Source organism: Ahaetulla prasina, chromosome 2 (assembly GCF_028640845.1).
Source record: "Ahaetulla prasina isolate Xishuangbanna chromosome 2, ASM2864084v1, whole genome shotgun sequence".
Taxonomy (NCBI): Eukaryota; Metazoa; Chordata; class Lepidosauria; order Squamata; family Colubridae; genus Ahaetulla; species Ahaetulla prasina.
Window position 1 is genome coordinate 196,182,033 of NC_080540.1, and position 24,979 is coordinate 196,207,011.

Here is a 24,979-nt window from a genome sequence, read left to right on the forward strand (position 1 = left end):
GTCTCTTCCAATTCCTCCCACCTGCCTATCTTTCCCCAATTTGTGCCCTTTTGGCCTCCCTGCACTGTGCCTCTGCAACTATCCCTGATGGCTGTCTCCAACACCCACTGACCTATGCCATCTTCTTCCTTTCACTGCTGACCAGGCATGCCCAACCAAGGCAGCTGTTGTCCTTTTGTGACATAAACTGCACTGACTTCCAATGCAATAGGAAACTGCAGATGGCAGTGTAATTGTACACCTCTTGGGTCTACTGAAAGAAATAGTTCCATCAGTGAAAGGAATTGGACATTGGTCCTACCTGAATGTCCTTCTCAGTTGGCAGGACCAGCAGCCAAGTATGTGTCTGCTCTCCCTCACCAGAAGTCCCTTCGAACCTCTGAGGGAATGTGGCTTACAGTTTTTATCATACAAGGTAGCCTTTTTGGTCTCCATCACTTCGGCTCGCAGAATCTCAGAGTTTGCGGCCCTTTCTTCCAGGGCGGATCTCTGTCTGTTCCACTCGGACAGGGTTGTCCTCCGTTTAGACCCCACCTTCATTCCGAAGGTTAACTCCCGGTACCATAGATCACAGGAACTGATCCTTCCTAACTTTTCTCCAGATCCGGTACACCGGCTGGAGCGGTCTTGGCATACTCTCGATGTCAGAAGAGCACTCCGGATTTATCTTAAACGAACCGCCTCTTTCAGGAGGACGGAGGGTCTCTTTGTGTCCTTTCAGCCAGCCACCATCGGTCTCAAGGTTTCTTCCTCTACTATAGGTAGATGGCTTAGAGCCTGCATTGCCAAGGCCTACCAGATTCAGGGGTTACCTATTCCAGGCCACATCACGGCCCACTCAACAAGAAGTGCGGCAACGTCAGCCGCATGGGCCACCCAGGCTCCCTTAGAGGAGGTATGCAGAGCCGCCACTTCCCCCAACCCCTTCATTTGACATTACAAACTCGACATTTATGCATGCAGCCTTTGGCCGCAGGGTTCTCCAGAGAGTCCTGGTGGGTAGTGCGAGCCCAGTTCCGGTCTCTTTTTGTGGGGGAAGGGTTCTATTGTTGTCGGTTGCCGGGGAGGGGCATAACCTGTTTTTGCAGCTCTTGTTTTGCAGCTCAGTGCGCCAGTCTGCCACATCCTCCTCGTCCGAAAGCTGGGAAGCACCAGAAGGAGGAGGTGCTTTTCAACTGGCAGACTCGATCCCACTGGATACAGACCGAGTCAATCCCATACCTGGCTGCTGGTCCCACCCTGCTGAAGACGCTGCAGATTTCATTCAGATTTCTATGTAACATTTCTTCCTACTGATCACCATCCAACATTGTCATTACATAGAATTCATTACAATCATTGACCGCTGGCTGAGATGGGTTCAAAATATGTGAATTTTTTATTTTGAAAAAATCCTATATTGTTGAATGTGGAAATTAGGAAATATCAAAGTATTTTAAGAGACATTTGAACATTTAAACAAATCAAAGAAATCAGGAACATAGTTATATGGCAACATTCATTATGAGGAAACCTATGTTAGAATGCCAGATTATGCTCTCTTCACTTCCCATAATATACTTTAGAGCAGAGTTCCCCAACCTTTCTAGGTTGGCAGCCTGGAGGGGGGGGAGGGGAAAGAGGGGATGGTTTTGTGGGACAGGTAGGCTTGTATGAGTGGGACCAAGAACACTTGTGATGCTCATGCGAGTGGGGCTTCAAGCGCCCACAACACATACACAAGTGGGGCTGAGTGCCTGCGAGTGGGCCTCTGAGCACCTGAAATGCTCACGTGAGTGAGGCCATGAACGCCTGCAACGCTCGCACAAGTTAGGCTCCGAACTCCCATGATACTTGCATGAGTGAGGCCCTGAGCATCTGCGTTGTTCACACGAGAGGGACCATGAGCCCCCGCAACGTTAATGTGAGTGGGGTTGTGTGCATGTGTGAATGCATGCACACTAACCGAGGCCTCACACGGCCCACTTGCGAATAAGCCACAGCAGGGTAGTGGGCTGCGGCCCATAGGTTGGGGACCTCTGCTTTAGAATATCCCTAAATTTTCTGAGGGGAAATCTGGTGATCAAGAGGATAAAGAATAATTCAACTAGTTACCATTCCTAGAATCCCATTTCTGCCTCCTTCTTCAAAATATTTTGACCTGCTCCATGAAAATTTGGCAGCAAAATTGGGAGATGTAACAAAAACCACCTATATACATTTCCAGGTAGCTAAACACCTCTTTAAAAACACCCCAGTTAATATTTGCAGATTCCTAGATCCAGAAAGATAGCTTGATGTTAATACCACTAAATCATAACCATATGTTTAATCTTTACTCTTGTCAGATTAGTTATATTGTTGTTGCCGCTGTTGTTATAATTACTATCCAGATTTCAAATGAAAATCACTGGAAAGCCTATGATGGCAATATCCTAAAACATTCTATGGAAACAGGTAAATTCATATAGCATAATATTCAACATGGATATGATTTAAATCGTCAGTTTAAATCACGATTTAAATCACTAGTAAAAAGGCTTGATTTAAATCAAATGAATTTAAATCATAATTTTTAAAGAGCAACTCTGTCCTGCAGCAGCTCCTCTTCTGATCCACTGTTTACTGACAGTCCCAATATTGCAGAATATACAACCTCATGCTACACAACTAAGCTCCATTTCATGCTGCATAAACTAAATTATGAATGTATGTTAAATAGAAAACTATCTTTAGAAAGATTTTTACTCCAAAAGCACTTTATTAAAATAAATTTGATAAAAATCAAAAAAATCAAATTTAAATTTAAAAAATTCCATTTTTTAAATTTATTTATTTTTTAAATTAATTTTTATCCACCCTGATAACATTTAACTTTGTAAGTGAATGTAATCTAGAAAGAAGTCAGCAAACTTATAAAATTGTAAGACATTGACTTTCCAGACTATTTTTGAGGGCCTGTATCCAAATATGTTATATCTTTAATTGTTAACATTAGATGTCAGGAAGCTTACTGTCTGATTTTCAGCTTACTGTTTAACTTTCAGCTAGCCTTTGAGACTCAGCCTTATTTACCCCCAAATGATCTTGCAAGAAAACAATGAATACCAATTTCAACTCCTAAAAAGCAGAATATAAATCTAACATAAAAAGAATATATAAACAGTTCTTAGCTATTTTTCTGAGTTAAAAGGCTATAGCAGGCCTGTGGGCCAGATGTGTCATGTGCAGGCCACGCCCACCCCAGCGCCTTAAGGCAAAAAATGCTGCAAAATATAACAATATGTCATGTGACGTGATTGAGTTTGACACTCGTGGGCTATAGGATTGCTTCTGTACTTTAAAATAGAGCCAAATAACTTGTGAAATCACTGGGAACTATCTAGATTCTCTGGAGTGGCGCATGAAGGAAATATTCCAAACAACTACAGATATTTCTTGTTTAGCAACCAAAACTGGGATCAACAACATAGCCACTAAGTGATGCAGTCACTAAGTAAAAAAGAAAAATCACATGGCAGCAACTGCGCTTATACTTTTATTCAGCCTTCCTTTGACCCCATTCCCTATCCTTTGGAATGCTCACCCTGGTGCTCATATAATTACAGGTCCATACTCCCTTAAGTACAGTAATTGGGATCACCAACTCTGTTACTAAGCAATGTGAAGATAGTGTGACATCACATGACCTCTTGGACAGCAATTCTGGTAGTTCCAACTGCCATTGTACTATCCTTTCAATATATATTCTTCATTGTGTGCCTGCTTACTTTTTAATAATCCCTTCCTCTTCAATTTCTTCGGTGTACTAGGCAGAGGAAGAGAAAAATCAGGCCAGGCACAGGAGATATTGCAACAACACTGTTGTTAAGTTAGTAACATGGTTGTTAAGTGAATCTGCTTCCCCATTGACTTTGCTTGTCAGAAGGTTGCAGAAGGTGATCACGTGACTTTGGGATACTGCAAACAGCATAAATATATGCCAAATTTTGATGACCTGACCATGGGAATGTTGCAATGGTCGTAAGTGTAAAAATGGTCATAAGTAACTTTTTAAAGTGCTGTTGTCACTTTGAACACTTACTAAATGAATGGTTGTAAATTGAGGACTACCTGTATTTTCTATGGGCAGGAGCACCCCTTTTTCAAGAGAAACAAAATGAAAGTATTCACAAAAATGTTTCTGGTAAATTAATCATGTAGTAGACTTAAGACTAACTTTATTGTCACTTTGAATGCAGACTAATCGGCATACATTAAAATGAAATTTCATTTCATTCAGCTCTCAAAAGGTCACCACCTCCAATATACACTACATAAACATGACAAACAAACAAACAAATATAAATTATGTATATACCCACATATGACACACGGAACAACACAGTCTAGTTCAGATGTGTCCATGTATATGGTTTGCAAGTCACTGATAGTGTGATAAAGAGCACTCAGGGTTTCATTCTTGTTGGCACTGGGGGGAATATACAGTTATGATTAGTAGATTAGAATAGATTAGAACAGGGGTAGTCAACCTTTTTATACCTACCGCCCACTTTTATATCTCTGTTAGTAGTAAAATTTTCTAACCGCCCACCAGTTCCACAGTAATGGTGATTTATAAAGTGTATCGTCATCTGTGCATGCCTCTCACGCATCGTGGATTGGACTGTGGTGGGGCACCGGCTACCAGCTCTGCTTGTCTGTTACAGCTGGGTGGTGGTGGTGGTGATGCGCGAGCTATTCTGGGACGAGGCTCTTTTGTTTGCGGTCGAACTATAGCGCCATTTAGTTTCACTTACGCAACGTGAATTAAACTTATGCGCAGGCGGTACAAATAATATATTTTCAGAAATTTAAATTGTCACTGGGAATTTTATGAAAACCTAATGAAAATGTTTTTAAATAATGCTATGAAAAATTTTTAGAAAGTCAATTAAATTAAAAAAAAGGAAAGTGCTTCAGTATCGGACAAAACCCCCACCGCCCACCATGAAAGCTGGAACGCCCACTAGTGGGAGGTAGGGACCAGGTTGGCTACTACTGTATTAGAATAACAGAGTTGGAAGGGATCTTGTTGGGTTTGATGGCTCCAAACCATGAAAAACACTAATCCCAATATACTATGCTATTTTCAATCCACTTGTTAGAATCAAAAAGTATATATAGTTGCTGATCCTAAATGTCAAGGAGAGGTTCCTTTGGAAGCACCCATTAGAAGAAATGATGCTGGTGTCTCCCGATTCATATTTGTCTTCCCTACAAAATACTATATTCCTATGCTATCACAATAGATGTTACACAATTGTTTCCAAAATCAATCTTATACTCAACAGAATAAAGAACACAACAAATTATTTAATATTTCACATAGGTATTATTTTTAACTCAATTCAAGTAGCTATACATTTACCTTCAATGTCAGCTGAGTGTGGTGAATGGAAAGCCAGAATTATATTTTTTGCAGGTTTCCATTCATGTTTCACAATGTCATTTTTCTTTTTTAACTGTAATAGATATGACTGAAAAGCTAAAACACAGTGGGATACCATCAAACCAAAAAAATAAGATGTACATCTAAGGGGGCCGGTTTAGCTCAGGCTGGTAAAGCCTGTTATTAAGAACACAGAGCCTGCAATTACTGCAGGTTCAAGCCCGGCCCAAGGTTGACTCAGCCTTCCATCCTTTATAAGGTAGGTAAAATGAGGACCCAGATTGTTGGGGGGGCAATAAGTTGACTTTGTAAAAATATACAAATAGAATGAGACTATTGCCTTACACACTGTAAGCCGCCCTGAGTCTTCGGAGAAGGGCGGGATATAAATGTAAAACAAACAAAAAAAAAAAACGGAATAAAAGCAGGTCCATTTAAAAGAGAGAAATATGCCATCAAAGTATGGAAATGGTTCAAGTGGACTTAATATGAAAGTCCTTTTCTACAGCAGAGACAGGCATTCTGATGTTAGTTCTTAAGGGAAAGGCTAACTCCCTTCCCCATTTCAGACTGACAAACCAGACAGCAAGTCTAAAGAAATAAGGAACTTTACCAATCTGTCACAGGTATTAGTAATGAGAACAGCCAAGATGTTTTTTCTTCTAATGGAGAAAGACTCAATGCCTTGCTCGCGTCCCACACCATTTCTATCGAAGTTCCCTTTCCCAAATTATAATCAAAAAATTCTTTCATTTGTTTTTTACATTGATTTACATTATCCTCATATCTAAACAAATTTTCATTTATTCTCCATGATCTTCTTCCACCTTCATATTGCAACTCCATCCATACCGGACTATGATCAGTTAAACACCTTGGAAATATCTTTGTTTTCCTAACCCTAGAAAGCAAGTCATTGGTAATTAATATAAAATCAATACGTGAAAAAGATTGATGCCTGTCCGAAAAATAAGTATAATCTCTATCATCAAAATTCTGCCTTCTCCATATATCTTTCAACTCAAAATCTTCCATCAAATCAAAAAAAGATTTAGGCAATTTTGCATGCATAGGAATTTTCTTAGAAAGAGTTCTTTTATCTCTTCTAATGTCCATTACACCATTCCAATCCCCTAATATAATAAATGTTTTATAGTCCCAAAAAGTCAATTTTTCATGTAACAGTTTATAAAATTTTTCTTGTTGTTGATTAGGTGCATATATGCCAATCACAAGTGTCTTTTTTCCTTCTAAAATCAATTCAATAGCAATATATCTTCCTTGAATGTCCGTTTCAATTAATTTACTTGATATATTTTTCTTCAAATATATAACTATACCATTTTTCTTATTTGGAGCAGAAGAAACAAAATGTTTACCTAATTTCGAATTAATCAAATATTTCTGATCTGATAATTTTATATGTGTCTCTTGCAAACATATCACATCATTTTTAAATTGTTTCAAATAATGGAATATTTTTCTTCTTTTCTGTGCTGAATTTAAACCATTAACATTCCATGTCAAAAAATTATTTGCCATCTCTGGCCTCTTGAAGCTTCTGAGCAATTAGCTTTATGAGAGGAAATTTGATATATATTAATAGTAGACAGAGGAGAAAACTACAAAAACAGCGTAGGGATTTAGAAGAGGAAATTCAGAGGAAACAACAATTATTGGTATATAATCCACATGATTTAAAAACTACTGAAGCGATAAAGATATTACAGAGTCAATTTAATATGTTAATGGCAGATCAGGTGGCAACCAATATACAATATGCTAAACATAATACTTTTTGTAATGCCAATAAATCAGGGAGGTGGTTGGCTTATATGTTAAGGAAAAGACAGAAAGCACGTACTATTGAAGGAATTGAATACAAGGGTAAAGTGCGATTTCAACAGGATAAAATTAAAAAAGCTTTCTTGGAATATTATACAAATTTATATGCCAGAGATACAATATTGAATATGGATATTGATAAATATTTGAAAGAATATAAGGTTAAAGGTTTAACTAATGAACAAAGGGAAGAGTTGAATCGGCCTATAACTTCTGAGGAAATTATTTTGGTAATAAAGCAATTAAAAATAGGGAAATCCCCAGGCACAGATGGACTTACAGCAATATATTATAAAAAGTTACAGGATGAGATAGTTGGTCCACTTATGGAGTTATTTAATCAGATATTGATGGGAGGAGGAGTACCACCATCATGGAGGACTACTTTTATTTCATTGATACCAAAAGAGGATCAGGATTGTACTAAGCCTGGGAATTATAGACCGATTTCACTCTTGAATAATGATTATAAGATTTTTGCAAAAATAATGGCAAATAGGTTAATGGAAATTGTACAACAAAGGATTCACACTGACCAGTCTGGTTTCATAAAAGGGAGACAAATGAGGAATAATGTTAGGCAGATAGTGAATTTATTGGAATATTTGGAAAAGAAAAATCAGATTCCGCAGCGTTTATATTCTTGGATGCAGAGAAAGCTTTTGATCGTTTGCATTGGGAACTTTTATTTAAATTAACAGACAAAATGCAATTTGGAAATGGTTTTACACGAATACTTAGGGCAATTTATGGAGAGCAAACAGCTCAGATAATAATTAATGGTAGTTTGACAGATAGTTTTAAAATTGCGAAAGGAACAAGGCAGGGGTGTCCTTTATCACCTTTATTGTTTATTTTATCTTTGGAACCTTTATTGGATAAGATAAGAGAGTTAAGGAGATAGAGGGTATTAGAATTAGAAGATATGAATATAAAGTTAGAGCATTTGCAGATGATTTGGTTGTTATGTTGACTCAGCCTATAAATTCGAGTGTATATTTGTTGGAAGTAATTAATCAATATGGAAGGGTCTCAGGGTTTAAAGTGAATCAAAATAAAACAAAAGTGTTAACCAAAAATATGATTAAGAACCAGAAAGAAAAACTAGAGGAAATAACAGGATTTGAAATTGTAAAAAAGGTTAAATATTTAGGAGTCTTTCTTACTTCATCAAATGGAAATTGTATAAGAATAATTATGATGTGTTATGGAAAAAATTCAGAAGGAAATGAATACTTGGAAAAATTACAATTATCTTTGTTAGGAGAATAGCAGCTATAAAATGAATGTTTTGCCTAAATTCTTGTTCTTGTTTCAGATGATACCAATAATTAAGAAAGATAAAAATTTGGATGAATGGCAGATTGGAATTAATAAATTTATATGGGAAGGAAAAAGCGAGAGTCAAAATGAAAATAATGCAAGATACACGGAAAGAGGAGGATTAAAATGCCTAATTTAAAACTGTATTATGAAGCAGTTGTTCTTTCGGTAATAAGTGATTGGTTTAATTTGACGGAGGAAAGGATTTTGTATATAGAAGGTTATGATTTATTATATGGTTGGCATGCATATTTATTGTATGATAAGAAGGTAGATAAAGCTTTTAAGAATCATGTGTTGAGAATTTCTCTTCTGCGTGTCTGGAAAAATATTATTATAAGTTAAATTATAAAATTCCTATATGGGTATGTCCTCGCACGCAGTAGAGAATATAAATATAGAACAGGAACAAGAAATGATTACTTATAAAGATCTTTTATACAATGAGAGGAAATTTACAACTAAAATCTTTGGATACATTAAAAGAAGAAGGGAGGAATTATACTTGGTTTCAATATGGACAGTTAAAGGCTAGATGGAAAGAAGATCAGAAAATTGGTATCATTCAAAATGAAGAAAATCTGGTTAAACAAATTAGAAATCAAACTCAGGGGCATATAAAGAGATTGTATACTGTGTTGATAGAAATAGATTCTGAAAGAGATTTAATAAAGGATTGTATGATAAAATGGGCACAGAATATTCAAGAACCAATAATGTTGGAAACATGGGAAAAAATTTGGGTTAGAAATGTTAAATTTATAGCGCAGAATTTAAGGAAAATTTTATAAGATGTTTTATAGATGGCATTTAGATCCTAAGAAATTATCATGTATGTATCCAGATATGCAAGCGAAATGTTGGAGATGTAATTGTGATGATGCTACATATTTTCATGTATGGTGGACTTGTAAGAAAATTAAGTCTTTCTGGATAAGAATCTGGTGGATTATGCAGAATGTTCTGAAGAAGAAGATAAAGTTCCTACCGCAATTTTTCCTTTTGGGAATAACAACGGACTGTACAGTGATTGAGACTAAGTTGATTTTGAACTTAATAACAGCAGCACGACTGTTGATTGGACAATATTGGAAGAAAAAAGAATTACCCACAATAGAAGAATGGATATTGAAAGTTTCCAATTTGGCTGAGATGGCTAAAATCTCAGCCTTCTTGAAAGACAGTACTCAAGAAAATATTTAAATGAATGGAAGAACTGGATTGATTATATTCAAAATAGATATCAGATTAAGAAATTTGGATTGCTTTTGAATGAAGGATGTTATTTTTGATTTTAATGGAAGAAGTCAGGTTATGTGAGAGAGAAAGATTATAATTGTGTTAGATTTTAAAAAATTTAATGTATGACTGTTTTGTTTAAGGAACTATACCTTGTGTTTGCTCCGGGAAGTCCGGGGGGGGGGGGAGGGGGGTTTAGGAGGGAGGGGGGAGGGGGAAAAATTTAATTGTTGTAAAACTTTTTTTTAATAACACTGAGAATTCTGATTGAAAGAAAAAAAAAAAAAAGAGAAAGACTCAATGCCCTATGAGATAAGCTTATTTGGACCACTTCCTGATGCAGGCTCTGATAATTTGGTCGGGGAGACTGATAAAAATTATGAGGTCCAGGTGGCTATAGGCTGAAAAGATCAGCAGCTATATAACCTACTTCCTCTCTTCTGGCATGGAGATCAGGTCTCCCTTATTGTCCGGAACATTACTATAGAGTTAAAGAATGTTCATCTCTTGTTTTTGAAATCCAAGTTCTTCCATTAATATAGGTGGGATGGGTGGACAAAAAAGTATAAACCATCTCCAGTAAATCTACTGAGAGCACAATGTATTTTTTTTCTTAAGGGGCTCTATTCTGTTGTATTTGAAATGGTGATTTATTTGCATGAGATCCAAGATAATCCACTAATCCTATTCTTGGGACTATGGAGTAAAAATCAGAGAAGCTCTTGCTTCATTAAACCTATCTGATAGCTTGTACATCTTATGATCTTTAGGATCAGCTGTTGTTTGGTTATCTTATGAAAACTTGGGGACAGCTATGTGAGACACAAAACCCTGAAAAATGAGCGGCAAGAATGCATGCTTTAGAATAGGTATTGAAGCAAACAATTTCAGATTGTTTCTCCAGGTCACAAATAATGGCACATCTGAACTGCATTTCTGTATTTTTATGAAGCACTAGTTAGTAATAATTTGTAGATGTATACATCAACTTTCTCTATAAATTATCTCTAAATAACGATTCAAAGGCTGCTTTCAAAGCACTGAAGGTGACATAGCGAGGTCTACATGAGAGAGTTGAACCAATCAGCAAATTTCCATTAAGGTTTCTATTATATAACTTACTAATACTCAATATTGAGCCAGAATTGGACAGACTGGGAGGTTAATGTCATACTAAAGAATGGGAAAGTAGCACTTGCAAGCTCACTAGTTCACTTAATTTAGAATTCTCAACTAGAGCAACTCCAATCCCACATTTACGCATGTACAGTATCTGTCTAATAATGTACTGGGAGCTAAACTCACAATAAGGGGAATGATTATTATCAGGACTAAACACTATTTTAAAAGCAATAAAACTGGCAGAAAGAGATGAGGATATTATCGTACTAGCACTCCTGTCTTCCATTAACTACTCCAATTTGAATCAATCAGTCGAATTTCATGGCTAATTCTACCAACCTTCATACCTCTCCACTGTTTTCTTTGTCTACCAGTAGGTCTAATTTGGGATAATCTATTGGATTTAGGGCCTGCATTATTAAAATGAAAGATGTGTCATCAGGGCCTTGTCTAAGATTAAGACTGACTTCTGTAATCAAAGAGTTTAGGGCCAAACAAATCCCATCTGCCCTAATTTGAGATGACAATGTATAGGAGAAAAAATAAGCATGTATTTAATAAAATGCTTTGACTTTTTGGTTAAACAATTGTACAAAATTTGTTTGGATGTGACTGGATGGAATTTAGCTAAGCAGGCCATTCAGATATCCAGGGGAATATTTTTCTCTAGATGTAATGGGGTGTAAGAATAACCCTGAAAAAAATAGGAGGAAGAGTTGTAACCAAGGCAACAATCAAATAAAAACAAAAGCAGAAAAGTAATTTAGAGAAAATGTCTCAAAATTGACCAACCCTAGTTTCCTTAAAGATAAAAGCAGGAGAGGGTAAGTGCATTAGTCTTACAAGATTCTGTTACTATAAACCTATAATAAAACAGTCGCTTCAAAACGAAAAGGGTGGCAAATGAAATAAATAAATAAAATAAAATAAAAGTAGTACTAGCATTCATAATTTTAGATTCCTAGTCTGGTCTATGCTGAAGGGCTGACTTCGAAGGGGGTAGCAATTGAGAAGGCTTGTCTCTGTGATCCTTGAAAATGGCAATTTATGAGTAAATAGGTAAGTGATGAGCAAATAAGATTGTGAGCAAGCCCACCTTGATTATATTACGGTATATGGACAGGACTATTGCGAAAATCCAAATCCTGAACCATAAAGAGTTGCCCACTAACACTGAAAGGAAAAGCTACTGTATAAAAATAGGATGAGGAAGGTGCTTTGGATATGTTCACCACCTTTAGTTATTTGTAAAAATAATAGACAAATAAACAAATAAATAAAAATATTGTATATAAATATCAAGCAAACCTCTTCTAAATTTGAAGATGTTACTTATGGTAACTAGGTAATAACATTTTTGCAAGAAAACAACCAAGCCTAGGGAAAACCAAGGATTCTAACTACCACCTTGAATGGCACTCAAAGCCAGATGACAATCAGTGTAACTCTGAAATGGTGGTGTTACGTGAAAAAGGATGAATAACAGAATAAAAGAGTTGAGAGGGATCTTGGAGGTCTTCTAGTCTAACAGCAGACCCTATACCAAGGGTGTCAAACTCGCGGCATCACATTGTCGTCATATGACATATCATGACTTTTTTCCCTTTGCTAAACCAGGAATGGGCGTGGCCAGTGCATGATGCACCCAGCCTGCGGGCCGCAAGTTTGACACCCCTGCCATATACTATTTTAGACAAATGATTGTCCAGTTTCTTCTTAAAAACTTCCAGTGTTGGGAGCACCCATAACTTCTGGAAATAAGTTGTTCCACTGATTAATTGTTCTGTCAGGAAATTTCTTAGTTCTAGATTGGTTCCCTCCTTGGTTAGTTTCCATCCATTTCTTCTTGACCTACCTCCTGGTGCTTTGTGGCAGCTCCTTAGAATATTGGAACATTGCTGTCACCCCAATCCTTCTTTTCATTGAACTAGACATACCTAATTCCTGCAACTATTCTTCATATGAAAGTGACCTTAACTACGAAAGACTCTGTGTGTGTGTGTGTGTGTGTGTGTGTGTGTGTGTGTGTGTGTGTCTTTGGTCATTTGGGTTTTCTCCCGCGTAAAATTGGAAGTGTCTTGGCAAACGTTTCGACGAAGTCTTATTAGTCATTTTCAGGCTGGTGTCACAGCTTCGTACTTCTAAGAGCAATGTGTGATCGCAGCTGTTTCTTCCTTTTAACTGCTAGTGGGGGTTTGAACTGATTGGTTGGGAGCCCGACTGTGTTCTGATTGGGTGGAGGTGTGTTCTGATTGGGTGGGGGTTTGGCTGTGCTCTGATTGGATGGTGGGGTTGGCTGTGCTCTGATTGGATGGGGGGTGTTCTGTTTGGGTGGAGGGGTTTGGTTGTGCTCAGGTTAGTCTGAGTTGCAGGGGGATTTGAGTTGGTGAGTTGCATTGCTGTTGTTTGGCTTCGTGTTCGTGGTCATGCTACATCTTCATGGTGGGTGTCAGTCTGCTGCATGTATGGATTGGAGGGGTTTGAAATGGCTAATGATGCAACTGCGGTCTGACTTCTGGTCCGTGGTCGTGCTTCATCATCGATGTGGGTTTGAGTCTGCTTTCCGCATGGATGTGTGATGGTGACATGCCGTGTGGCACTCGTGAGTGTGGGTCTTGTGTCATTCTTCATGTTAGGGACTCGTTTGTCGATAAGGGCGGGTTTCCAAACGGCTGGTAGGCGGGAGGTATCATCTCATTTATTCATGCTGTGTGGGCGTTTTTCTATCTTGATGGCTTTTCTGATTATTCTGTTGTTAAAGTGTTCAGTTTTGGCAATAGTTCTGGTATTTTTAAAGTCAATTTTATGTCCTGTGGCTTTAAGGTGTTGGACCAGGGAAGAAGTTGGTTCCTCTTTTCTGACTGAATTCTTATGTTCTTCAATGTGTGCACTTATTCTTCTGTTGGTTTGTTCAATGTATGTGGTGTTGCAGGCTGTGCATGGGATTTCATATACTCCTTGATTTTCTAACTCAATTTTGTCTTTGGGGTTTCTTAGGATAGTGGATATTTTTCGGTTTGTGCAGGATGCTGTCTTGATGTTGTATTTGTGGAGGATCTTGCTGATTCTGTCTGTGGTGCCTTTTATATATGGGAGGAGGGCTTTGCCGTTTTCTTGTTCTCTGTCTTGGATTTTAGTGGGGGTTTCTTTATGGATTAGTTTGGTAATCTTATTTCTTTGGAATCCATTGGATGTTAGTACGTTAGTGAGAGTGTGTAGTTCGGTTTTTAGGTGTTGTTCGTCAGCTAAGTGTTTTGTTCTGGAGATGAGTGTCTTGGCTACGGAGTTGATCTGTGCTGGGTGGTGGTGTGAGAGTGCGTGCAGATAGCGGTTTGTGTGTGTTTTCTTCTGGTAGATGGTGTGTCCTAGGGAGCCATTGGATTTCCTGTAGACTAAGACATCCAGGAAGGGAAGTTGGTTGTTAGCTTCTGTTTCCATGGTGAATTGTATTTTGGGGTGTAGGCTGTTGAGGTGTATGAGGAAGTTGTCCAGTTTTTCTTTCCCATGTGGCCAGATTATGAAGGTGTCGTCTACGTATCTGAGCCAGAGTTTGGGTTTGTGGTCAGATTTTTCTAGAGCTTGGGTTTCAAAGTGTTCCATGTAGAGGTTTGCAATGACAGGTGAGAGGGGTGATCCCATGGGTGCTCCTTCTGTTTGTTTGTATTTTTGTCCATTATAGATGAAGTATGTGTTGGATAGGCAGTGATTGGTCAGATCTAGGATGTGCTTGGGGGGGTTATATTTGTTTTGGATGGCTGTTAAGGCTTCTTTGATTGGCACTTGGGTGAAGAGGGATATGACATCGAAGCTCACGAGTAGATCGCTGGGCTGTAAGTTTTGTTTCTTTATGATCTCTATGAACTGGAATGAGTTTTTTACGTGTGAGGTGATGGATTCTGCATAGGGCTGTAGTTGTTTGGCGAGAAATTTGGCTAGGTTTTGTAGAGGTGAGCCTATGGAGCTGACTATGGGTCTAAGTGGGATTCCTTCTTTGTGTATCTTGGGGAGACCATAGAGCTTAGGGCATCTGGATGATTTCTCTCTGGGAATGATTCTTTGCTGGATTTCTTCGCTGATGGGGGAGGCTTTTATTTTGGATCTAATGGTTTTTTCTAGGTAGGTGGTGGGGTCTGTGTTTAGGGGTTTGTATGTGGAGTCTTGGAGTAGGTTGGTTAATTTGGTTTGATAGTCAGCTGTCTTCATAACCACTGTGGCGTTGCCCTTGTCTGCTGGTAGGATTATTAGGATGATGTCTTCTTTCAGGTTAAGTAGTGCTGTCTGTTCCTCTTTGGGTAAGTTGCCAAAGCCACAGGACATAAAATTGACTTTAAAAATACCAGAACTATCGCCAAAACTGAACACTTTAACAACAGAATAATCAGAGAAGCCATCGAGATAGAAAAACGCCCACACAGCATGAATAAATGAGATGATACCTCCCGCCTACCAGCCATTTGGAAACCCGCCCTTATTGACAAACGAGTCCCTAACATGAAGAATGACACAAGACCCACACTCATGAGTGCCACATGGCATGTCACCACCATACATCCACGCGGAAAGCAGACTTAAACCCACACCGATGATGAAGCACGACCACGGACCAGAAGTCAGACCACGGCTGCATCATTAGCCATTTCAAACCCCTCCAATCCATACATGCAGCAGACTGACACCCACCATGAAGATGTAGCACGACCAAGAACGCGAAGCCAAACAACAGCAATGCAGCTCACCAACTCAAATCCCCCTGCAACTCAGACTAACCTGAGTACAACCAACCCCCCCACCCAAACAGAAAACTCCCATCCAATCAGAGCACAGCCAACCCCACCATCCAATCAGAGCACAGCCAACCCCACCATCCAATCAGAGCACAGCCAAGCCCCCAACCAATCAGAACACACCTCCACCCAATCAGAACACAGCCAAGCTCCCAATCAATCAGTTCAAACCCCCACTAGCAGTTAAAAGGAAGAAACAGTTGCGATCATACATTGCTCCTAGAAACACAGAGTTGTAAACACCAGCCTGAAGATGACGAATGAGACTTCGTCGAAACGTTGCCAAGACACTTCCAATTTTACGCGGGAGAAAACCCAAATAACCAAAGACCTACATACAAACACCTGCGAAAACCTCAGAAAACACACACACACACACACACACACACACACACACACACACACACACACATGAATATGATAATATTGTTAACAATTTTAATTACAATAGTAAAATTTAAAACTAAAACAATAAAGAGAATGTTTCTCATCTGCTACTTCTTCCATAACATATTTTGAACATAGGCTATCTATAGAAGCACACTTGCTATTGACACTATTGATACCAACTTCTGATTCTGTTTTTCAAAAGTATCCTTCAGTACTTTCACTTTATGTTTTGCATCATTTAATAAGTCCTAGTTAATTTCCTGTCAATCAGGTCTGTATATTCTTCTCCCTTAATTAAAATATTTAATTCTTTCTAGTGTCCAATTTTTAAAGTTACTTAAAATTAATCAGTTTATAACTTTCAAGGATCAATGTTTTATTTAGCTTTTGCTGTTAATATTAATTTTTTAAAAATACTTAAGCTTATATTAAAGTTTTCTTTCATTAAGAATTGAAGGCAAACTCATCTGGATTTTTCATTTGTTGATCTGAAGGTCTTCAATAGCTTAGTAATAGTTAACAAGCAATTTCCAAATATAATTTCTAAATTCTAAGAGAGCCTTCAAACTTAATGTTCTTTCAAAGACACTGACCAAGGTTGCAAGCAAGATGGCTATTCCCATCATCTCCCAGTACTCAAAATCGGCCAGAGACTGCTGTCTTGCTTGTGGGTAATCTATCCTCCTCTTGTCTGAGGAAAATCAGTCTACTCGCTAGCTCTCTGTTCTTCACCATGGTTGTCAGCCCCACTTTTTGCAGAGCCATCTTCAATTTGCACTTCTTCCTGTAGAAGCCCTGAGAGCACTGTATTATAGACCAACTACAGCTTCTCATTACTTTATAATCTAGCCCAATGTAGACTGCAAAGTAATAGTACAGTCAGTGAAACAGTAAAAGTGTCATGACTATGATTAGAACCAATCAGTGGAGTTGCAATAAATGTAATTGTACAAAGTTTTCTTGGACGTAACTGTAACCTACTCAACCAGCAGAAGCTAAAAGACCAGAAGAATCCCTTTTACAATTCAGTTCCATAAGAAGGAGTATAATTTCATCCAGTAGTAAAGCTGATAATTCTCTGGAATTGGATAGTTTTCAAACCCAAGCATAACCCTGTTTCTCTCTATTCAGACTCTGTCAGCCACTAGATACCAATACTACACGTCAATGGTATTACATGCTTGGCCCAAAGTCAAGATGGGAAATTAAGTATCATCAATATGTTGATGACATCAGAACCTGTGTTGAAAGATGGCCTCACCCAGGGCTTCATGAAATTTTTTGAGAGCTTCTTGAAGAAAGGAAAGAGCACTGACCACTATGGTACCCCACAATTAAGGAGTAATGAAATGGACTTTTCCCTTCTTATCATTACCAATTGGAACCAACAGTCTAAGAAGCAAAACTTCTGCAACTCACAACCTTTCACCATTGGTGAAAGACCAGGACACACACACACACACACACACACACACACACACACACACACACACACACACACACACACACACACACACACACACACACACACACACACACACACACACACACACACACACACACACACACACACACACACACACACACACACACACACACACACACACACACACACACACACACACACACACACACACACACACACACACACACACACACACACACACACACACACACACACACACACACACACACACACACACACACACACACACACACACACACACACACACACACACACACACACACACACACACACACACACACACACACACACACACACACACACACACACACACACACACACACACACACACACACACACACACACACACACACACACACACACACACACACACACACACACACACACACACACACACACACACACACACACACACACACACACACACACACACACACACACACACACACACACACACACACACACACACACACACACACACACACACACACACACACACACACACACACACACACACACACACACACACACACACACACACACACACACACACACACACACACACACACACACACACACACACACACACACACACACACACACACACACACACACACACACACACACACACACACACACACACACACACACACACACACACACACACACACACACACACACACACACACACACACACACACACACACACACACACACACACACACACACACACACACACACACACACACACACACACACACACACACACACACACACACACACACACACACACACACACACACACACACACACACACACACACACACACACACACACACACACACACACACACACACACACACACACACACACACACACACACACACACACACACACACACACACACACACACACACACACACACACACACACACACACACACACACACACACACACACACACACACACACACACACACACACACATGAATATGATAATATTGTTAACAATTTTAATTACAATAGTAAAATTTAAAACTAAAACAATAAAGAGAATGTTTCTCATCTGCTACTTCTTCCATAACATATTTTGAACATAGGCTATCTATAGAAGCACACGTGCAATTAATGTCACTTCCGTACAATTCTGTGTCATTTCCATCCTAAACCTTTATAGATTTCTTAAAGAGTACTTATAGTTATGTAAACTTTAACCAAAATCATTAAATTACAAGTTCCAAGTCCTATCATATGCCAAAAAGCACAATAAACAAAGTAGATTTTGATCCCTTAATACCAGTAAATCAACACATACGGTGTTCTGTTTTTATCCCAGAAAATCTAGATAGAATTTTAGAAAGCTAATTATGTGTCTTAACAATCATATGTACTCACCAGTAAGTACAGCTTTTGCAGAAGGATCTGCAAGATCTATAGCTGATTTTCCATCTGTATTCCGAATATTTGGATCAGCTCCATGTTGCAGCAGTACTGAATAAAGAAATAATAATAATTCTCAAATATTTGGCATATAGAATAAATGCAACTACCAATAAACACGTACACTGATCACACTGCCAATTTTTTTCCAAGGAAGATCATAATCCAGAAAGCTGCTTTTGTTTAATAGACTATTCAAATACTGATTGGTTTTTCCTCAAGGGTGAACCTTCCTCCTTATATCACATAACAATTTAGACCCATAAATCTACTATTAGGCTGCAAAATTTCTCTAAACTAATTATTGACAATACAGAATTGACATGACTGTACAGAGCACATTCTCTATCTCCTTTAACAGACATTTGGTAGAAAAGTATTTTGACATCTACTGTCTAGAAAATATGCACATACAATTTGCTACAAAGTTTTCTGAATAAGCAGATTGTCTGTTACGCTGATTCTTCTAAAATATACCAAGCATCATGAACATGCAGTCATCTGTCACTTTGCTAACACAAAATTAACAATAATTATCCTTAAACAATATTGAAAATTGCTATATTTTATTGCAAAAAAGTATGTGATAGTAATAGATAATTGTATTTTATAATGTTAAAACATTAATAATGCTAATTTTTCGGAGCTTAATTTCAATTATTAGCTATACTTTCTGCAAATGTTGCAGTTATGTATTTTACTTTACCAAATTTACTAATTACTCAACTCATTGTTCCACTTAACAGAAAGCCAAATAAACCACATTGTAAATTTTTAAAAACTGAACATATACTGCTGACATATTTCAATATTTCCACTTTAATAACCTGCATTCCTCATATAACATTATTCTGAGCATCTTTAAATCTTGCTTTATTCTTTACCAAATTTACTAATTACTCAACTCATTGTTCCACTTAACAGAAAGCCAAATAAACCACATTGTAAATTTTTAAAAACTGAACATATACTGCTGACATATTTCAATATTTCCACTTTAATAACCTGCATTCCTCATATAACATTAATTTTAAAAACTGAACATATACTGCTGACATATTTCAATATTTCCACTTTAATAACCTGCATTCCTCATATAACATTAATTTTAAAAACTGAACATATACTGCTGACATATTTCAATATTTCCACTTTAATAACCTGCATTCCTCATATAACATTAATTTTAAAAACTGAACATATACTGCTGACATATTTCAATATTTCCACTTTAATAACCTGCATTCCTCATATAACATTAATTCAAAATAACTAATATATTATCTGAATAAATATAATAAAATTAAGAAATTGGCATATTTCCTACTTGGAGACAAGTAGCTGTTTATAGCAACATTAATTTTAAAAACTGAACATATACTGCTGACATATTTCAATATTTCCACTTTAATAACCTGCATTCCTCATATAACATTATTCAAAATAACTAATATATTATCTGAATAAATATAATAAAATTAAGAAATTGGCATATTTCCTACTTGGAGACAAGTAGCTGTTTATAACATTAATTCAAAATAACTAATATATTATCTGAATAAATATAATAAAATTAAGAAATTGGCATATTTCCTACTTGGAGACAAGTAGCTGTTTATAGCAACATTAATTTTAAAAATATTGCACTGAAGCAAATTTTCTTTAATGTCGTAAATTGACACTAATATTTATGTAAAACTATTACATCCTTCAGGATATAACTGTAGATTCCAAAGTATCAGTTAAATTAATGTTAGTATATATTTTAAACTGATTTGTTTATCAAATATGAATTTTATAATGTTAAAACATTAATAATGCTAATTTTGAGCTTAATTTCAATTATTAGCTATACTTTCTGCAAATGTTGCAGTTATGTATTTTACTTTACCAAATTTACTAATTACTCAACTCATTGTTCCACTTAACAGAAAGCCAAATAAACCACATTGTAAATTTTTAAAAAATATTGCACTGAAGCAAATTTTCTTTAATGTCGTAAATTGACACTAATATTTATGTAAAACTATTACATCCTTCAGGATATAACTGTAGATTCCAAAGTATCAGTTAAATTAATGTTAGTATATATTTTAAACTGATTTGTTTATCAAATATGAATTTTATAATGTTAAAACATTAATAATGCTAATTTTTCGAGCTTAATTTCAATTATTAGCTATACTTTCTGCAAATGTTGCAGTTATGTATTTTACTTTACCAAATTTACTAATTACTCAACTCATTGTTCCACTTAACAGAAAGCCAAATAAACCACATTGTAAATTTTTAAAAAATATTGCACTGAAGCAAATTTTCTTTAATGTCGTAAATTGACACTAATATTTATGTAAAACTATTACATCCTTCAGGATATAACTGTAGATTCCAAAGTATCAGTTAAATTAATGTTAGTATATATTTTAAACTGATTTGTTTATCAAATATGAATTTTATAATGTTAAAACATTAATAATGCTAATTTTTGAAGGTAAAGTGGGATTAGAATTCCCATTTTCCAGGTTTCTAATCTGGTGCCTTAACCACTGTAACAAACTGGCTCTCTGATAATATCTTTTATACATGCAGTATTGATGTAAGATTGATTGATAGAAATTACCATTAATTAGCAATGAAGTCATAAAATGTGATGTCACATGACTCCATTGCTTAGAGATGACAATCCTAGTCTTTATCAGAGGAGCTCCGAGTCATGAAACCTAGAAAATAAGGGGTGTCAGAGCCATAAATTTCTTGTTTGGTTTTTAGTAAAAACACTGCACACATATTCCATTTTTTGGGGAGAAGTGCTATAATTTCATTTATTTATTTAATGCCTTCTCTCTTGGTGACTGCCTGGACTAGTCCCTGTAGTTTTCTTGGCAAGACTTTAGAAACAATTTGCCACTGTCTGCTTCCTGGGCTCAGAGAGAAGATGGGCCAAGATCACCTAATTTTTTGAAGGTAAAGTGGGATTAGAATTCCCATTTTCCAGGTTTCTAATCTGGTGCCTTAACCACTGTAACAAACTGGCTCTCTGATAATATCTTTTATACATGCAGTATTGATGTAAGATTGATTGATAGAAATTACCATTAATTAGCAATGAAGTCATAAAATGTGATGTCACATGACTCCATTGCTTAGAGATGACAATCCTAGTCTTTATCAGAGGAGCTCCGAGTCATGAAACCTAGAAAATAAGGGGTGTCAGAGCCATAAATTTCTTGATTGGTTTTTAGTAAAACACTGCACACATATTCCATTTTTGGGAGAAGTGCTATAATTTCATTTATTTATTTAATGCCTTCTCTCTTGGTGACTGCCTGGACTAGTCCCTGTAGTTTTCTTGGCAAGACTTTAGAAACAATTTGCCACTGTCTGCTTCCTGGGCTCAGAGAGAAGATGGGCCAAGATCACCTAATTTTTGATGGAAAGCAATCTAAATACTTTATACAGGGTCTGCCAACCCTTGAGCCGTGGCCTGGTACTAGGCTGAGGCCCGTTTGGAACCAGGTCATGACTGGCAGGCACTCGTGCCCATGAGCACTCGGTCATGGGCACGAACTCCACTCACACAAATGGAGATGCGCATGCTAGCCTGTCATTCACATGGAACTATTTCCTCTTCCTCCCTGCTGGTCTGCAAAGCCGGAAACCACTGATATAGGTAGTCCTCAGGTTATAATGGCAATTGGGATAGAAATTACCATTAATTAGCAATGAAGTCATAAAATGTGATGTCACATGACTCCATTGCTTAGAGATGACAATCCTAGTCTTTATCAGAGGAGCTCCGAGTCATGAAACCTAGAAAATAAGGGGTGTCAGAGCCATAAATTTCTTGTTTGGTTTTTAGTAAAAACACTGCACACATATTCCATTTTTTGGGGAGAAGTGCTATAATTTCATCCAGTAGTAAAGCTGATAATTCTCTGGAATTGGATAGTTTTCAAACCCAAGCATAACCCTGTTTCTCTCTATTCAGACTCTGTCAGCCACTAGATACCAATACTACACGTCAATGGTATTACATGCTTGGCCCAAAGTCAAGATGGGAAATTAAGTATCATCAATATGTTGATGACATCAGAACCTGTGTTGAAAGATGGCCTCACCCAGGGCTTCATGAAATTTTTTGAGAGCTTCTTGAAGAAAGGAAAGAGCACTGACCACTATGGTACCCCACAATTAAGGAGTAATGAAATGGACTTTTCCCTTCTTATCATTACCAATTGGAACCAACAGTCTAAGAAGCAAAACTTCTGCAACTCACAACCTTTCACCATTGGTGAAAGACCAGGATACAGTAATATGGAAAGCTACTAAGAGATAATGCAACACAATGAGGGTTGTACTCACACCATAAGAATATCCACACGTGCAATTAATGTCACTTCCGTACAATTCTGTGTCATTTCCATCCTAAACCTTTATAGATTTCTTAAAGAGTACTTATAGTTATGTAAACTTTAACCAAAATCATTAAATTACAAGTTCCAAGTCCTATCATATGCCAAAAAGCACAATAAACAAAGTAGATTTTGATCCCTTAATACCAGTAAATCAACACATACGGTGTTCTGTTTTTATCCCAGAAAATCTAGATAGAATTTTAGAAAGCTAATTATGTGTCTTAACAATCATATGTACTCACCAGTAAGTACAGCTTTTGCAGAAGGATCTGCAAGATCTATAGCTGATTTTCCATCTGTATTCCGAATATTTGGATCAGCTCCATGTTGCAGCAGTACTGAATAAAGAAATAATAATAATTCTCAAATATTTGGCATATAGAATAAATGCAACTACCAATAAACACGTACACTGATCACACTGCCAATTTTTTTCCAAGGAAGATCATAATCCAGAAAGCTGCTTTTGTTTAATAGACTATTCAAATACTGATTGGTTTTTCCTCAAGGGTGAACCTTCCTCCTTATATCACATAACAATTTAGACCCATAAATCTACTATTAGGCTGCAAAATTTCTCTAAACTAATTATTGACAATACAGAATTGACATGACTGTACAGAGCACATTCTCTATCTCCTTTAACAGACATTTGGTAGAAAAGTATTTTGACATCTACTGTCTAGAAAATATGCACATACAATTTGCTACAAAGTTTTCTGAATAAGCAGATTGTCTGTTACGCTGATTCTTCTAAAATATACCAAGCATCATGAACATGCAGTCATCTGTCACTTTGCTAACACAAAATTAACAATAATTATCCTTAAACAATATTGAAAATTGCTATATTTTATTGCAAAAAAGTATGTGATAGTAATAGATAATTGTATTTTATAATGTTAAAACATTAATAATGCTAATTTTTCGGAGCTTAATTTCAATTATTAGCTATACTTTCTGCAAATGTTGCAGTTATGTATTTTACTTTACCAAATACTCATAGACTTTCAAAAACAAGAAGCCAAACTATTTTTTTAATAATATAGATAACTGAGAAGTATTATTTTTATCTATTCTTGATCTTCATAGTAAAATGAACAATTTAGCTACTGTAATACAAAATATTTGTTCTAAAACACAAAGTAAAGTGATATAACATTAATTCAAAATAACTAATATATTATCTGAATAAATATAATAAAATTAAGAAATTGGCATATTTCCTACTTGGAGACAAGTAGCTGTTTATAGCAACATTAATTTTAAAAACTGAACATATACTGCTGACATATTTCAATATTTCCACTTTAATAACCTGCATTCCTCATATAACATTATTCTGAGCATCTTTAAATCTTGCTTTATTCTTTACCAAATTTACTAATTACTCAACTCATTGTTCCACTTAACAGAAAGCCAAATAAACCACATTGTAAATTTTTAAAAAATATTGCACTGAAGCAAATTTTCTTTAATGTCGTAAATTGACACTAATATTTATGTAAAACTATTACATCCTTCAG

General features: G+C 36.7%; 1 protein-coding gene across 2 annotated transcripts in view; it reads right to left on the bottom strand.

Annotated features, from left to right (window-relative positions):
- The window catches only part of TNKS (tankyrase), a 99,627-nt gene that overhangs the window by 66,375 nt on the left and 8,273 nt on the right, over positions 1 to 24,979 (bottom strand). The window contains exon 3 of one of the 2 annotated variants that reach the window (XM_058167636.1): positions 23,696 to 23,791. In XM_058167636.1, coding sequence (XP_058023619.1) covers positions 23,696 to 23,791 — 96 coding nt within the window. Of the gene's footprint in view, positions 1 to 18,993; positions 19,085 to 23,695; positions 23,792 to 24,979 lie in introns of those variants that run through there. The other variant, XM_058167635.1, reaches the window with a different exon arrangement.